The sequence below is a fragment of the Balearica regulorum genome, chromosome 1 (assembly GCF_011004875.1).
Source record: "Balearica regulorum gibbericeps isolate bBalReg1 chromosome 1, bBalReg1.pri, whole genome shotgun sequence".
NCBI lineage: Eukaryota > Metazoa > Chordata > Aves > Gruiformes > Gruidae > Balearica > Balearica regulorum.
The window spans coordinates 192,427,190-192,445,393 of record NC_046184.1 but is presented as its reverse complement, the minus strand read 5'-3'; the positions used below and the strand labels follow the sequence as shown (position 1 = coordinate 192,445,393).

The 18,204-nt window shown below is 38.3% G+C and overlaps 1 protein-coding gene across 8 annotated transcripts in view; it reads right to left on the bottom strand.

The window, feature by feature from the left end:
- DCLK1 (doublecortin like kinase 1) overlaps window positions 1-18,204 on the bottom strand; it is a 255,747-nt gene that overhangs the window by 45,853 nt on the left and 191,690 nt on the right. For 6 of the 8 annotated variants that reach the window (XM_075742006.1, XM_075742007.1, XM_075742005.1 and 3 more), the window contains 2 exons: window positions 17,878-17,972; window positions 161-245 (listed from right to left, as the gene is read on the bottom strand). In XM_075742006.1, coding sequence (XP_075598121.1) covers window positions 161-245; window positions 17,878-17,972 — 180 coding nt within the window. Of the gene's footprint in view, window positions 1-160; window positions 246-7,011; window positions 11,882-17,877; window positions 17,973-18,204 lie in introns of those variants that run through there. The other 2 variants (XM_075742011.1, XM_075742010.1) reach the window with 2 other exon arrangements.

Sequence of the window (18,204 nt, the reverse complement as noted above, 5' to 3'; positions counted from 1 at the left end):
GTGAACCTAACTGGTTTGCTAAGACTGATGAGCCTCCTCACGAAGAGTCATCCAGCCCGCAATGCTCCCACCTTCTCCAGCAGGAAGAATGACTCATTTCCTACACAGCTGCTGTTATCACTACATTGACTGCTTTGAAATGTCAGCCTTCAAATGTTACCTTCTGCAGGTCCATCATTTTCATCCATAGAGCTGCAAACTTTGGTGGATGCTAATGAGGTAGAGGAGCCACTGTGTTGGGAGCTCTGGAAATGGAGAGACACAAATGAAAACAGATGATTTTTAAGGAGCACGACTACCCACAGCACGTTCCTGCTGGACACACGTCCTGGAGATACTTCAGCATTCCCTATGTAAACTATGAATTTATTTTGGTGGAAGGATATGTGGATGCTTGGGAAGAGTCCAATTTTTCCACTGAAATTACACTTTTGGTACCCCCGCATACATGGAGATATCCCTGCTCCATCAAGTGCAGCAACATTTTTATGTATGGGCTGCTAGTTTCTCCCTATTCCACACAGATTTTGGCAGGGAAAACTGAGGAGCTGTATGCCCTCTGCAGGCAGGAGCCCGTTTTCTCAGTGACATCGTTAACCCAGCAGGCACTAGAAGCACGAACGTCTGTTTTGACTGAAGTTGGCTTTGTTATAGGCAGAATTCCTCACTTTTGCAAACCTCCCTCTGGTGAATCCTCCCCAGTTGTGTTCTGGGACGAATCATTATGGTAATGTATGGAGAAAACAAAAAGTCAGGGTGAATAACATTTGCTTGTTTGGAAAAGCATTTGCTTGGCTATGGCTCACTTGCGGCATGAGACACCACCTCGGTTTTAAGTATTTGTACAGCAAGCGTCCGCGTTTGCCTATACAGTTAATGGGGGAGGATGGTATCTCTACAGGCAGCTCTAGGAGACTTGTAGCCACCCAGCTTGGATGCCAAAAGTACAGCAGGCAGGATCTCACTAGGGAAGCCTTCCAAAGCACCTATCAATGTCTATCAGTTATGTATGGACTCCAGGCATGTACTTTACGAAGACTGCTTCATCACACATCTAGATGGCTGAAACTGCAGACATATCAGATGGACTGGATTTCACCCAAAACTTTTATCCTGTGCTGCGTAATGACTATACAAACATATCTTCAGGATTCTCCCATCTTCAAAGGAAACCAGAGGAAGCTACAAATGTAACAGTGGCCCTTTAAACTTACAGAAAAACTGGGCATTTCCTCAGGTCCTAGTGTTGCAACATAAGTGAGAAGTATTCAGAGGATTTCCAAAACTAAAATTTTCTTGGGTTCACATAGTTTGCATGCTAAAAGGTTACAAAGTGCTACAGTATTTAATTACCTTCTTCAATCTATATATTACATACATTGCAGGCTGTCCTGCATGTAACTATCAGTTCCTTATCTGTGTTTGCAATGTATGTGGATGCCCACCATCAGAGTGCCAATCCCCTTCACAAATTTAATACAGCTTCTTTGGAATGATGTCTCTCCTCTGCCACCGCAAGGCACAGCTGATGACTGGAGCAAGAATAACGATCGATGCAGCAGTTGGGATTTTTGCAGAGTACGGAGCCAGGGAGAAGGCAGACAGCAGAGTTAAAAGCTGGCCAGTATGCTGAATTCATTTGAGCAGACAAACTTTTAATTTCTCCCACAATAGATTAAGGTCAGATGATTTAGACAAAGGCTGAACTTGGCCTATTTTTCACTAAATAATCCTGAGAGCTTGCACATCCCGTCTACCACGAGATTCTTTGCCCTTTCTTTCTTTTAATCAACCCCAGCTCATTCTTTTCATCCATCCAAGCATTTCTTCTGAGCTTTGACCAGAATTAAAAATCGCGTTCATCAGTTTTTGGAATTCTTTGCTGCCTCTTGACAACAGAAATGAGCACTGACTGATTTCATGCAGTTTGCTAAGGCATTGCTGCCCTTGTTCCATGATTAGGACGTGTTTATGTGTGTGCTATTCCTGTGCTAAACTCTGTGGGACGTCTCAGTAAAAACTTACCTCTGGTTCATTTTTGAACAAATGAGCAGATGAGGATCAAGGTAATGGGAAAATGCTAGGAGTTCTCATGCCTGGCGAAGTCACTCTCAAAGCCTATTTTTATACACGTGTAATGAGAGAATTGTTTCCTTTACACTCCTGCTTGTAAAATAAGCAGAAAAACATGTTTTCTCTACTCATTCTGCTGTGTCTGTTTGTTTTCCTAGACCAGGCATCCAATTTCTTACTTCTTTTCCCACTCCACAGTATTTTCTTAAAGGAATTACAATTTAAATATGTTTAATATTTGTTACATATACAATTGGGAATGAATCTTTACAACACTTAAGGGGTACGACAGAAAAAGGTTAGTGCTAGGTTTTCAATAGATGATCAAGCAACTACTTCATGCAGTTTTTTGCGTTTTAAATAGTGAGATTACACTTTTCAGCAGATGTTGGGTCAAGACTGCCGACTACACACCTCTGCAGCTTTCTTTAGCAGTCTGACAGGTCTCTTTGCGGAGTCTCGCACCCCCATTTTTCTCATTTGTAAGAATGGGAGACGTGAAAATGGAGACTTAACTCGGTGGCCACATCTCAAAATGCGTGCCTAGAGAGACTCAGATTTCTATTTGGGAACCTAATGTCTCAAGACGAGGTTTAGCTGAGAACTGCGACTGCTCAGTCCTTCCAAAATTAGACTCCCTCGAGGGCTCATTTCAGCAAAGCGCTTCAGCAAGTGCTTCACTTTAAATACAAATATTCTTAATGGCCTACACACGACTGAAATCAAATTCACTCCTAAATATCTGTCTTAGGTATAGCTCCCTAAATATGTATTTAGCCTAGGTTTTGTTAAAGCAACTAAAAAAAAGAAGAGGCCCACGGAAAATTTAAAGGAAATAAAACATCCATATGAGATCATTTTAAGTGCCCCTATTTCTTTTCTTATTGACACTACATAAGGATGGGAAGGCTAAGATGATAGGCATAACTGAAGAACTACAGTGATGCATTAGTAGCATACACTGTACCATAGGTCTGCAAACAAAGCATATAGCCCCTTCAGTGAGATCTGTGTGCGAAGCACCAGCGTGCGAGCAGAAGCAGAGCTTGCTGGTGACAAGGAAGCAGTAGGTAAGAAGACACTTGCTAAAAATACATACTGAGATTTTTAAAACTTCAAACTTGAAAATTTTTAAATGAATTGAAAAATATTAAGAAAATGCATACTTTTCATTACCTTTGCTGAACCCCTCCTATTAAAACAACAGATTAAAAAGAAATCAGGAACTATACATTTGCATATATTCACCAAATCTGCTGACGGACCCCCGTTCACAATTAAAAGAGACGTTACTAGGTAAACATGACACAAATATTTTCATCTTTATTCAATCCTCTGGAACAACACGCAGGCATTTATTTATTTATCTTTACTTCAGCTAGAAGGACATTCCATTTATTTAGACTTTAATTAGCTCGTTGTTCTCACAAGCTGAAAGCCCTGTGGGTCCAGCAGTCCTTGCGGGTCTCGGTGTTCCTTCCAGTTGGCTTGGCAATCGTGAGGCAGTCCGTCGTGCACACTGTTGCTCTCACAGCTGCGGACCCCATCGGGGATATCGCAGATGGGGAAGGGGGGTAAAAACAAACTCTAAGCAAGAGTATAATCTCTTCAACACACAGACCTTAATGCAATTAGCTGTTTTAATTTTAAGAGATGCTGAGGTGCTTGAAATGTCATCACTTTTACACAGATTTAAAGGGGTCCAGTTGCACAGGTTGCCAGCACATGGTCGTTTTTATGGCACACCTCCATAAAAGCGATGGGATAAAAAAATCAGGTCTTTGGTGTAAGGATTTCAGATCCTATTCAGGTTTATATAACAGATGGCCAGCACACCACACATCTCATTGATGTGAATGGAAACATTAGCGCTATAGAGTTTCATCCATGTCTCGCTGGGAGATTTAGTTAGCAACTGTTTTGTAAATAGTTTGTATCTCAGTGGAAATTGTGCTAAATCCATGAAAAAAAGGCAGAAAAAGAAATATTACTGTAATTTCCCATACTCACCTTTGTCCTAAATTAATCTTAAAATTCCACTCCAATTAAACAGCAGGAATTATTCTTGTGGACTACCAGTATCAACAGTTATGAAAAGAAACTTAAACAAGTATGACTAGGAAGTTTGTTAATGCAATTCAGATTCCTGAATCTTAAACTCCAAACACTGCATTATATTTTCCAAACCTCTCAAAACCTTTATTAGCGCATATGGAGTCTACAAAGTCTCTCAACAATAGATTCCTTTGTGTTTTCCTAGCATGAAGGAAGCATCTGGATGAAATGTGAGTAACAGAAATGCACACAGGTGTAATGTTAAGTTTGGATCTCATGCAGAGTTCTGCTCTTTTAGAAATGGGCTTAATGAAGCAAAGATTAAAATTAGTAAAAGTGTAAATTCAGGAAGGAGGCTCAGGGTAAGGGAATTATTAAAGTCTTTAAATGATGCCTCCTAAGATTTTCTCTGTTCCAAAAAATTCTACAGAATTTAAAAAAAAAACATACAAAAAGCTATGTGTCTCAGTAATATGTGCAAGATGAAGTTCAACACAGCAAGTATAAATAGCATTAAACCCAAAACTAAACCGTTAAGCAACGCCGCTCACCTCTGTTGGAGCCCATACTAGTGTTCAGTCTCATTATAAATAACCTGTGCAAGGTAGCCATCATGAATTCCTGACATAGCCAATTCCTTAGCCTAAAGATCATCACAGTTAATGGTAAAATAAAGACAACAGTCCAGTGCAGGTATTAGCCTTGAAGGACTTTGATGGGCTCAGAAAATTCCTGTAATATGTAACAGCAGCGTTAAGCAAGAAATAAGTGAGTCAATACAACAAAATGGTACATCTCTGGAGAACAAAAAATAAAACAGAGGACGCTGGATTAAAACAGTAAAGTAATATATTTTGATGCAACTTTTAAGAAGATTTTTTTTTATTATTATTATTATTCTATTTAGACAGAAGCAAAGGGTTATAGTGAAATTCTCTCCCAACTCTATCCAACAAAAAATGTTTTTTATTTTCTTTTGTTTAATCGCTTATATTTTTTTTGGCCCAGCCAGCTAAGACAGGGAAAAAAGTTTTCATGTAAACAGTACAGAGCTGGCAAAAAATTACTTCATGGAGAAACATCAAATCCACAATCTTCATGCCGAAAGAATGGAAGCCAATGGAATTCATTGTATAGAAAGAGAAATGATGCAATTGTTTTCTTTTCAAATTCGGACACTGCACTAAATTGACACATCAGATCCAAATTTATTTAGAAACTGCTTCATCTGGAAAGGAATAATAAAAAATGCACACAGACCTGCTACTTATCCACAGTTCTACATCCTGCCCTGTCTTGTTACACACTTCACTTAAGAGGGGCCCTAGATAGGGAAACGATCTTTTTCTGTTCATTTATGCAATTCAGGATTTACAGAGCTTGGAGAAGAGATTTAAGTTCAAATGACACAAGCAATAATCCGGCGTGTGTCATTCAGGAACTTGTGCTGGTTTTCTTTGAGGGACAGAGGGACAAATGGGAGAGTGTGCAAGGAAATGGGACAGACAGACTGCAGTTAAATTTTCAAGCTGAAGCACTTTGTTTTATTAGGATATTCTTATTAAGCTGCAGCACTGACTGCTTATACACTCATTTGATTTGTGTAACAAGGCAATTCTGAAAGACCAACATAGTTTCCTATACGGTATTTAACGGTAAACTTAAATCTAACCTCCGCTAGCTCCCAACAGCTGCTTCCATAGCTGAGCCATAATTCAGACCGTAGGCTCACTCAGCCTTTGGCATCCTCCAGAAAAGATTGATGATCTAAAAAAAATGTTACGTATCAGATTCATGGTATCGGAAGTTGACCTGTCATTACTGTATCCATACTGCCGTTAACATAAAAAGTTACATGTGCAGTAGTGCAATGTGAAGGTTTCCTTCTTCCTTTTCTAAAGTTACACACAGGTAAAATTTTCCACTCAACTACAGCATAAAAATTGAAAGCCCATCAAAGGGGGTTCTTATTTTCTCCACCTAATTAAGGGCACAGCACAATCACCACTTTTATTTTTTATCTATTTCAGTTGTATTTTAAAAGCTCTCCTAGTATTCTTAACTGTTACTTGGTAGAGAAAGAAACCTCAATTATTTTCTATCTTCTTTTCCTCGTTTCTAGAGTGCTGTTTCCTTTCTATGGCTTTATGTCTTTTTTTAGGCAGACCTATTTACTAGCAACCAAGAGGGTTTCAAAACTTGAATTTTTATCAGGCCCACAGTTTCCTCTCGGAGAGTATCTGAACATCGGTTGAAGCATCAGACTGGCAGATGACATGTCAGAAATTGTAACATCTCTCTTCCCCTGCCCCCGCCAAACACAAAAAAAAAATAACACTGGGATATAGATACATATTTTTAAAGAGTGGAAAGATATATCAAGAAAACAAGTTACTTTTTTTAAAACACCGTGGGTATGTTTCAGCACTCTTAGCTTTTTATAGGCATATTTTCCTAATACTTGTCTTAAGAGGAGGCTGCTCTAGCTGAGCTGTCAGCAGAGCGCTGTACCTCGCTTTGGATACACTCTACTTCTTTCCCACTTCATGCTTCAAATCCATCCCGTCGCATCCACACAAACTTACCCGTAAGCAATTCGAGGCAGGTATATTTACTGTCTCCAAAAGACTTGTTAGAAACGTAATTCTTCCTTGAAGGATCTTTTACATCTACACACCAGAGCCTAGAGTTTATTATTTAAAAAAGCACTGAATGCATCTGCTATTTAAAGGAACCGTTTAGGAGGCATGAATCCCATATGCTTATACTAAGTGAACTGTTAGATGGACAATGCTGATCCAGAATGAACAAGCCACACCAACTGCAAGTATTTTTTTAAAGCCTGTTAATCACATTTCCAAAATAAACTCACTGAACAGCGTGTATTTTTTAAATATATTTATTACATAGCTTACAATAATCTAGAGTAATGTTAAATCTAGCGAAACAACAAATTGCAACCAGGATGACATGGTCAAATATGAAACACAAGTACAACACAGTATGATGAAACAATGGCACAAAAATGAAGGTGATTTTCTTCAGCTGATTAAATGAAATAAAACATTCATCGGCATTTATTTTTGCAAGTTTTCCATTTTTTTTGTTGATAAATCAACAGCTTGCTTTTTGGTTTCCTGTGTCACATTAATACAAAAATGGTATATTTTAAAAAGCAAATATCCAAGCACTTTTCTTTAAAAAAAAATAATTGTATGCATAACTTTGTAAAATCTTAAACTTATGTTGTAAATGTGCCAATATTTACAATATCATAGTGCAACTAACAAAACGAAGAGGCCTTAGCACAAACATTGTTAGCTCCTCTTTCACTAGAGTCCAAATTCCAAAACACTGTATTGCAGGGCAAACCACAAACTAATTACCTCATATAACATCAGACAACAAGTACACGCTGAATACAGTACAGCTTTTTTCATACTTCACTGCTGAGGGTTAATTTAAGCAAATTTGAATATAGTCAACATGCGCAAATACAGACACTAAAATGCATACGAATACGTACGTGTGCGCCGCGTGTGTTTGTAACCCTTCGCTAACGTGCGAGTACACAACACATGTATCTACATACCCATGGCCTTCCGCGGGGAGTTAGGGCGCTCAGCCGGTCTGAGATCAGGTGCAAGGTGAGAGAGGCAAACCGAAAGGCGTTACGACAGCAAGCACAGCTCGGAGCAGCCTCCGCTCTGCTCGGCAAGCCCTGCTTTCCGAACGGAGGGCTTTCCTGCGGGGCAGCACACCCATGTCCAAAGAGTGTGGCAACCACTTGCTCACTTTGCTCCGCGTGTAAAGCTACCGCTGGCTGCGTGACATAAGGTTATTTTTCTATTGATCGCTCGTAATTACAAGATCTCATGCCGTCAATAACAGATAAACTGAAGGCGAAGATGAAATTAAGAACAGTCTTGTATTCGGTTGTATACCGTTAACTGGATACAAGAAAAAGCACAGACAACATTAATCTGAGTATTTATCAAGTGGCGAGGTTATTTAGCACCATAAAGATTTTCTGTTTGTTCATTTTTCTGCTGGTTTTGACAAAACAGTAAACTTGGGTTGATCAGAGAAGTTCTTTTCTGTTAATTCATTTCAATATTTAGAGTTTGAGGACATTTTTTGTAACATACTGCTCTATATAAAGTTCACATCACAGTGTGAAGTATGAAACTGTAAAAGCAAACACTATTATTTATTTTAATTGTTACACCACACAATCTCAACCCAGGTGTTCCTCAAGGCTGTTTAACATTATGTATCTTTTCTTATACATTTATAGCCACAATTTTAATGTCCCAGAACTTTTAATTTTACAGCCACATATGCCCTGTGAAAATGGCTTAAAGAGAAAAATAACTGAATATAAGGTGCTGTCACCAAATCATTTTACAAATGGAAAAGTGATTTTCACATTGGATAATGAATGTGAAAGATTTTACTGATTTCAACAAAATCCTAATATTGCATGACTTAATACACTGCAGAACAGCGCAGTTCAAGAGGAGACACAAGTCTGAACATGTCAAAATAATACCACTTCAAATTTAGGATTAATGTTTTGTCTGTGTATATATATTTGTGCCTAAGGTCCTACCCTTCCCACCTTGGAGTTAATCGTGGTTTTGCCACTGACTTAAAACCGAGCAGAACTTAGCCCTCGTTTGTACATGAGGTCTCTTAAAATTGTACAGACTTCCTCGGGGGAGCTGCTCAGCACGTACAGGCTGGAGCAGCTCCACGGACTTTAACAGAGCTATAGCAAATCCCACCAGATGAACATCCTCCCATTAATACATTTCCCCCACATATTTGTTTAAAGCCACAAATGTGACATAACTGTGCATGGGTTTGAAAGCCATTAATCTATGTGTGCGTGCGTAAATATAAACATACACATTCTGTGCTTCACATGTGAACTCTTTGTTGCGTAAAAGAAGAAGAAAAGAGATTAAAAAAATCCCAGAAAGTTGCAGAAAGCATTAGGGAAATAATCATAAGTATTCATAAAGCTCAAAGGGAAGCAAAGCATTCACAATCTATACAAGACTCTTTAGCTACATCATAATCACCTTAGAGTAGGCACAAATAATGCAGCATACAGAGAACTAGAAGAGGTTCAAACACTATAAAGTTGCTTAAGCTATTCCGTTATTTAATGAAGTCAATGAAATCTAGGAGCAAACTAAAACCTGTGCTGTTGCAAGCAGAACTACAGCATCAAGAAACACAATTTCAGTTTCAACCATAAACTGAAACCTTCTGGTCTTGCTCAAAAGAAACATTTCATTTCTGCTCATGTATAATGGGAATTACATTCCACACAAAAGGGATCTCAAAGTCTATAAACAGTGTACCTTTTCAATCTCTAAGGGACTTTCATTCCTTAAATGAAATATTAATGATACATATTGCCCCTGAATAGCCCCTTAATACAAGTCATATGTTGAAATGATTAAATGTTATGGACTAGCATATTCTTTTAAACAGTCTTGATGGAGAACTCGCTATGATAACAATTACTGATATAAGGTCCATTTTTCTTTTCCACAGCTAAGCAAAGCTGTGGGATTCAGGTTTGCTGGCAATCTGTGCTCCCTGTGCAGAAGAAACATTCTTAATAAACTGCCTTAAGCAGCAGTAGCCTATGTGGGAGAGGGGAGGAAAAATAAAATTCCTGCGATTTATTTTCTTGACAGGAAAAAACAATTTTCAAAATGTCAGTAAGTATTTTTTTCAGGCTGGTGGAGTTGTCTGAATTTTTTGGAAACTGATCCCAATGCACCTTTACATGATACGCATTTCTTGGGATTAAGTAATACATTTTACGAAGACATTCCCTCATAACAGGCAAAAATGCAAGTAAGTTCACAGCTGCGCACTTTTTCAGTAGAACAGGACAGCCTTAGGATCGGGATATGGGGGGCGACTGTTCCTATCCCTGGGAACAGTTTTAGATCTGAAGTCTGAAGCAGGAATGGCAAAACGTGCATTTCAAAAGGGAATGACCTAACTGCTTCAGCAAACCTGCCAGAGCAATGACTTTCTCTCCAGGTGATACTGGAACCAAGTATTGAAAACAGAGAAGGTAAGTTTTGTATTCTGCTGCCCTTTTACTTCTTTTTGCAAATATTCTCCATAAAAAACCCCCCAATATTGATACAGTGAAGCCATAACATCACATGCCAACATTTTCAAGTTGCTGAATTTTCTTATGGACAAATCAGTGTAAAGAAATTATTTCGCTACATTTAAAAGTTGGCATGTGACAGCTCAACATTTTCTGCTATTAAGTAAATTTTCCTGATTTCAAAATATATTAAATCACCACTAAGTCGCTCAAAAATATAATCTCTATAGATTTTTGTCGAGGATCAGAATCACACTTATTTCTAATTCTTAAATCATTAGCATTTGAGATACTGAAAGGAAAGCCATAAGACAGTAAAAATGTGTGATCACTACACTATGGGCTTAAATACAACAGATGATACATTTTAAAGCAATATGCAACATAGGATGGGAAATATTGTTATTACGTAAATTAAAGTAGTTGACTAAGATTCTCACAATAAAGCAGCAGAAAACAAATAAAATTAGTAGATATTTGTTAAGCAACTGGTTATAATGCATGACCTACTTTAACGCTAAAGGAGTTTTGCATATTCATGCTGTACAAAATGACCACCTCTAGAAATTACAAAAACAGAGAAATTAGGTCAACAGGAGGATGATTTACAGTGCCACCATTTCTGTAGCCTTTAATTTTAAAATGCATAAAATGTCTTATTATAGCAAATAAAAAATGATGTTCCTGTCCTTAACATAAGTGAAAATAATCACTAGTTTCTCAGGCAAAATGTGTTTTTCCAAAAGGTGTCATCATATGTGTGTCAGATGATGCTGCTAGCCAGCAGGGCCCCATATTTCCTCGCTTAGAAATCTGTCCATATTTACTTGCAACACACGGATGATCAGTATGAACAGCTCTTGCCAGGTAAAACATCCCTGTCGCCTGTGAACACCCTTCTGTTTACAGTCATCGGATGGTAATGCAGGGAAGAGAACTTGAACACTGATCTGAAAGCATTTACTTTTTGTCCTGTGACCACATGGGATTTCTTAGTTTTCTTTTCATTTAGATAAAAAGACTAAACTTAGAGTGTTCCAAATGTGCGTGTCAGGATCAGACAGCGTAGTGCAAGCAGTTTAATATGGCAGGTTTTTTTCTTTTCTGCATTTTACCTATTCGTTGGTAAAAGCAAAGCATTCATTAACTGTTCATACCAAAATGAATAAAGATACCTATGTTAAAAACAGAACATATAATCAGTACCTTAGATGATAAAAAAAGAGAGCTATTCATAAATGTGCCCACTATGGATTTGTGCGTTATATTCACCTTATCCAATCTTTGTTCCTTAAAGTGTGCACAATGCCGTTTTGTATTTGATGGACACATTCAATGGCTCATTCATTACAAATTCTTGCATTCAAAGGCAGTGGTAAAGCCAAAAATACCCCCCCCCCCCCCCGAATTAATTTGGCCCCATGTTTTTAATATTAAATATGCAAAACTCTTTTGTGCGATTCACTATTACTGTAAATTAGCAGCTATTCTCTTTAAAAATGTTAAACCTTCACCAAATCACAAACCATAAACATTGTTCCATTTTCTCTTTTACACTGAGTCTCCTACTGAATCCATATCATCCGAAGAGAGTGGGCGATACAGGTCCTGTAAGATGAAGTGCAGTATAGATTTGTTTATTGTGTTTGATTTGTTGCACTGCAACTGTCTTATATTCTTTTTGTTACTGTGGACCAGAAGACATTGTTTAACACAAAATACACATATTCTATACCATCAGATTTTTGGCTTCATGTCATACAATTATCTTTTAATCAACAAACAGATGGTTAGTAAAGAAAGCTGGAGTTTCAATGTACAACATATTCTAAGAGGCAATCTTTTTTTTTTTTCTTGGATTCTTTCCTGTTAAACACTTTTAAAACAATATTTGTCTGTTCCGGAGAGTCTCCTAATTGTTTGGAAACTTGGCAATCTGAATTTAGTCTTAAAGGGAATATATTTCCCTTTTTGCTGTTTTGCAAACAGCAGTAGGAAAGTAAGTGCTTACCTTATCTAAGGTAACCAAAACTTGCCACCCGCTGGTGATACAGCATGGATCCACCAACATCTAAGCCCTCAGACACTGAATATTGCCGTTACCTATACCGTACTGACAATGGTATCTCTTTTCCACAGTTTTTCTGTATCTGTGCGAATGTGTAAAGGCCAGCAAGTAAAGTCCCCCCCCACCGTCACCGGCTCTTTCTGACGGTAGCCAAGCAACCAGCTCATGACAGCAGGGAGAGAGTCTGAGTGTACGGATCCACCTCGGTTTTTCAACACCCACTCCGAGCATCCTCTGACGGATCAGATAATCCTCAAATGCCAGAGGTGTTAGAGGATGACACATTGCCCTCTCCAACCTACGCAGCGCAACAATCCTCGCCAAGATACACACTAGCACTGAACCAAAGAGGAAGTTCAGTGAGGAGAAGCGGTAGAGGACAGAGTACTATCTTTTTAAGGTGAATTAAGCATGGCTGATGGTCTAGAGAGGCACTGAGTAGGCGCGTGCCCAGCACACCTCATAGGCAAGCTCTGATACTGTTTCTGGGGATCCTTTAACTATAAAACATATTTATGAAATTTAAAAACCCTACAAGACAAAATACAAGAACACATGAGAATGGGAAGGCTGATAGAGCCAGCTTTAGGGTTGACCTTGGTTTGGGGGGTTTGGGGTTTTTTTTTAATCACAGGAAGATAACTGAGACAAAAAATAAACAAATCTAAAAGCTATACTATAAAACAAGGACTACCTAAAATGAATGCTTTACAAACTTCAAATTTACAAGGATCTCAATAATCTATGCATGTTTATGTTTTACTTGCAGGCATGATATAAAAGGGATTTAAGTCTCCTAAAGGGGTTTTTCATTCCCTAGAATGTTTATTCTGCATGTATTCTGCCAATGGGCATGTGTACATACAGTAGCAGACATGTTAGACTGGCAGAGTGAAAATCATATCTTAAATACATTTCTATTTTGTTGTGAACAATCTAGACAAAAGAAGAATTTTAAACAGACAAGACCATCTCATTCTGAATACTAACTACTTAGTTAATTATTAAAATGTCTTTTGAACATATACAGTTTGGGAATTTCTAATACACAGTGCAGCAGAAAAATCTTTGGATTTGTTAGGGAGGGTAACACCCCAAACATTTGAATACTGTCTTCCAGATGACTGCTCACTTCTCTGAATATACAAAATTTGCATTCAGAACTTACAAAGAAGATACTTGTGACAACTGACTTAAATACATAGAGACTATCTTTGTGTTTATTTTAATAACTCTATGGTTGTTTTAAAGCAAAATCATGCACAAAATTTCGGGATCATATTCTCTGCTTTTTCATATACTTTTAAATACTTCAAACTTTTTTAAAGTTTTCCTTTCTGCAAGAATTTTCTTTGCCAAAGAGCTGTGTTTCTGAAAAAATATGAGGAGAATCTATTTATTATTTTGTGCAGATTAATAAAAAGGCAAAATTTGCTGAATGAATAAGACTTCTTGACAACATACAACTCAAAAGTCCTTATATATATAGAATTCAACTTCTTTGTCTGATTAGTCGAGAGGTACCTTAAATCTAATCTTTTATTATTCTATAGGTTGTAGTCTCTAGGGAAGTAGAAAAAACATTTAAAATATTGGCAAGCAACAGAAAATCAAGTATAAAGTATAGAATGTGTCCACCTTAACTGAAGTAATGACTCTGATTACAAGACAGTGGGAAAATCAGCTCCTAAAGTATTATAAAGGCTAGTCAAATAAAATGTGCAGGGTGCTCTTATGTATATTTATTGTTATGATTGCCATGTCACCTTTTCTGAGTCTGCATTGTTAACTGCACTCTGTTGTGGTAGGAACTAATCTGCGTGTGCAACACTGTAGCTCTCTACTTCAACTGCTATAAACCTGAATTTCAGATGTTTTAAATCCTCTGTGGAAATACACAATTAAGTACAGAACAATTTAAAAACAGGCATCTTAATTTCCTATTTAAGAATAAATATAAAGAAAGAATTAAACTACAAGAAAGCATAAATATAGTACACAGCCTGCAATTTAAAATACTCAGAAGCTGGTAGTTGGTTGATAAATAGCTCAGATGATAGCTGATAAATGGCTCCTAGTTCACTTTCAAGTTCTTGTATTACACCCATGAAATTAATCTTTCAAATCTTACTTTCCTCAAATATAGATTGCATTTTGCCCAAGATTATAAAAATATAACTTTCACTGATTTCTGAATTTCTGGAAACAACTCAGTGACATACATATGCAAGTGAGAAAGGATAAAACTTTATCTTTTTATGTTCTGGCATTTGAGGATACAAAATTTTATCTGTAGGGTTACAAGAGCGCTGTTTTCATGAGTATGTACCACAGCAGCATTGTGGGCTTTATTTACATCAATGGAAAGCCTTCCAACAAAGGACAGAATTCATTTTTTTAAAAAGGTGAGTGATGAAATGTCAGTAAGAAAGATGATTGATCCCTATTTTTAAGTTGCCTAATGCAGTCCACAATTACAAGGAATATTTTCTTTGGAAAAATCTACCATCTCTACTACTTTTACAGGTCTTTACTGTTCATAGGGAGAAATCCCTCAGTTTGTGGAAGTACCTTGCTGTTGTGCCTGAGTTCAAAAACATGACATCCTCTCACCTGTACTTCCCAGGAAAAACCCTGGCAGCCTGGCCAGACCCCTCAGCGTTTTGATGTACCAAGCCTACCTCACAGCATCGGCTGAAGAGCTGATTGATTAGTTACATCAAGGGGAACCAGGCTACGCTAGAGTCAACGTTCCCTATCGCCTTCCAGACCCAGTACGCACCACTGGCATCCCATGTACCTGACGGCACGAGAGAACGGGCACTCCTCTAACTGCTCAGAGAGAGGGGGGGAGAAAAAAAAGAATTACACAGCTGAGCTGGCATTCCCAGGACCCAGCATCTTATTTCAATTCTGAAGCTGTAGCTCCCTCAAACTCCAGGTAAAGAGAGAAACTCAGACCAGTCAGAAACCCACCCATCACCATCAACCCCAGACCGTGGCTCCAGCAGCCAACGCTCTTCTTTTTGAGCATGGGATGCCTCACCTCTCAACACTGGGGACAAGGGGGGCACTGAAATCAGCCTCCTCTTCTCTCTTGTAGGTCTATCACATGATACCAACACTTCAACAACCTCCTAGGCAATAAACCTTCTCCTGCAGCTGGCTTATCAGCCCTGTAGCTGAAGCCACTGAAGACAAAGCAAAATGCCTTCAGTTCAAATTTGGTTTATGGCAACATGGAACATAAAATAACCTGTCCTCTAAATAAAATTTAAATGGCAACATGCAAAAGATGGTATTACGGCAAAACAGAACACCATTTATACTGCTAACAAGAAAATTAAGATTAGTAAGCACTGTTTAATGGCTGTTCATAGAACTAATTTAGTCATTGTGATACACATTATAACCTTTAACGACACAATCATGTTTTTCTACTGAAATTCTAGCTCATTTGCTTCACAAGTTAAACATGAAAGGAGCTGAAATAAATTCTCAGAGCGAGTGTAAAGTTTCCATCCCTGAACTTCTGAGCAGTTGATTTTGTAACCTAAATAATATTATTGCAATGCATTTTTACATGATTGCAATCTATTTTACACGAATGTATTCCATGTTTTGTCAGGTAAAAAAAAAAATCTGTCTAAAATATAGTCAGACAAGCATGAAAGGTCCCATACCAAGGTCAAGGGGGCTGGATATGAATATCTGAGAAGAGAATTCAACTCTTTAATAATATCTTATCTCTCCTGTAGTTTACTTCAATATTTATTTTCTGTACAGTTAGCAATGTGATTATGTTACCACTACGCAGCCCTTCGCATCCATAATACTGCCACTCAGTGATCCTGTTAAGCTTCCACATAGGGAACCTGGATAAGAAGCAGCCCATTCACTCTCCTCTTCACATTTGAAAATCGGAAACTGTGTGGCAAACACCCTTTGTATCTAATGGTGCTGACCACATGGTTCCCACCCATCCATCCACAAACGTTAACAGATAAACATTTCTTCACTGTGGGGACAGAAGCACCAGTGATGGGGAAGGAAGTTTAGGAAAGTTTAGGAAAGTACCAATGAAAAGAGACAGCCTTACAGCAAATAAAAATCCACTGTATACTGACATCATCCATCTAAACAGACACCCTTACATCACCAATCTATAATTCAGTTGGAAGACTCTTTCTTCCTCCTTCAGTGACTTACTAATGATTCATTAATAAACTTTGAGAGTAAGAGCAAACAGGTGTGGAAGACATTGCATTCAAGAAGATTTTTCAGTACCAGCTTACCCAACTGAAACTTGCCTCTTTACTCTCTGTGTACCAGATGATGAAAACCATGACACTACCCTGAGGCTTCAAGCTGCCACTCACCGGCTATCTCTATACTGCAAGACCACAGTCAGCTTCCCTATCTATAAACAAGTCACGCCAGAAACCCATGGCTGTATCCCAGCCTGAGGTAAGACTTGAGCACGTACAATCCCTCAGCTCCCTGGTATCTATCAGACATGAAGAAGGGCACACAGGTTAGAAGGGAGTCGTGTCATGCTACAGCTATTCCTGATCTGAATATCTGGAATCAGGTCTGCACCAGCCCCTGAAGTCGAACACTGCCAATTTTGTACATAATCCCCTTACATTGGGAGGCACAAATTATGTCTTTATTTAAAAACTGAAAAGGCAGAAAAAGCATGTGTTCAAACTGTGTTTATAAACAAGTCTGAGATACAGAGTACTGCCTTAGGGAAGCTTTCATTGAGAACTGATCACAGTTTAGAAAATAGCAGAAGAGAAGATACATAGACATCTGTCCCATTGCTTTTGAACAGATACAATTAATTAAATCAGCATGTGGAGCCTTTTGGGTTGAACAAGTAATATTTTTGTCAGAGGGTTACAGCAGTAACATAGGTACTCCCTGAATTCTGGATGCTTATGCACATTGTAGATTCCTCTATACACGATAACTAGTGGGAACCTACCGCTACTAACAACTCTGGTTCAGCAAAGTGACTGACAAGTCTCATGCTGCCTTGGTACTGTTAGTATCTTCACTGCACAAGGCTATGATATCACAGCTAACCCACAGCTAAATTCCACAGCGCATTCTTTCACCTTGCTTCAAAATCAAAACTGTTTGTAGGTTTTGCAAGCGACATAATGCCCATGGCAAATTAAGAACAAAAGAAAAAAAAAAGTCTCTGACAACGTGAACATTTCCTTCCAGTTGTTAACTGTTTGGAAAAAGAAACTAAAACCAAAAAAAGTTTTGAAAAAAAATGGAGAAAGATACCCCTGTTTTTCCCCTCAAGGATAAACCAATTCCCAGCATACTTAGCATTTTGACAGACACAGAACAGTTGCATTCCACTTCAGAGTGTTGCACAAACACAACAAGGACCATAGCCAGGCTCTTCCACCCTACGACTCTACACACACAAGGAATCAGTGGGGAGAAGGCTATCGGATAATGGCTATGCCGGATTCTCCCAAGCCATGCTCAGAAATCAGTTTCCTTATTTCCTTACCCTCTGTTTCCGTAGGCTTCCTGGGCTGGTGGGAGATGGGCTTGGAGACTTCCCAGAGCGGGGAGTAGAAAGCTGGCTACCAGGGGTTCCATTCACTAAAAGGATAATAAATTGAAAAAATAAATACAAGGCATTATTAAAAGCAAAGAAAAAGTTAAATCTTTTCATTCTTTGTTGAAGAGATCAATTTGCTTTTGCTTAACGTTTTAAAGATTAAATAAGGTAATTCACAAAAGAACTGTTTCCTCAGAGTTTTGGCTCATGAAGCCAATTTTTATATAGAGTGCAAGCAAATAATCAGCAAACCTGCAAAGACTGTTTAGTCAA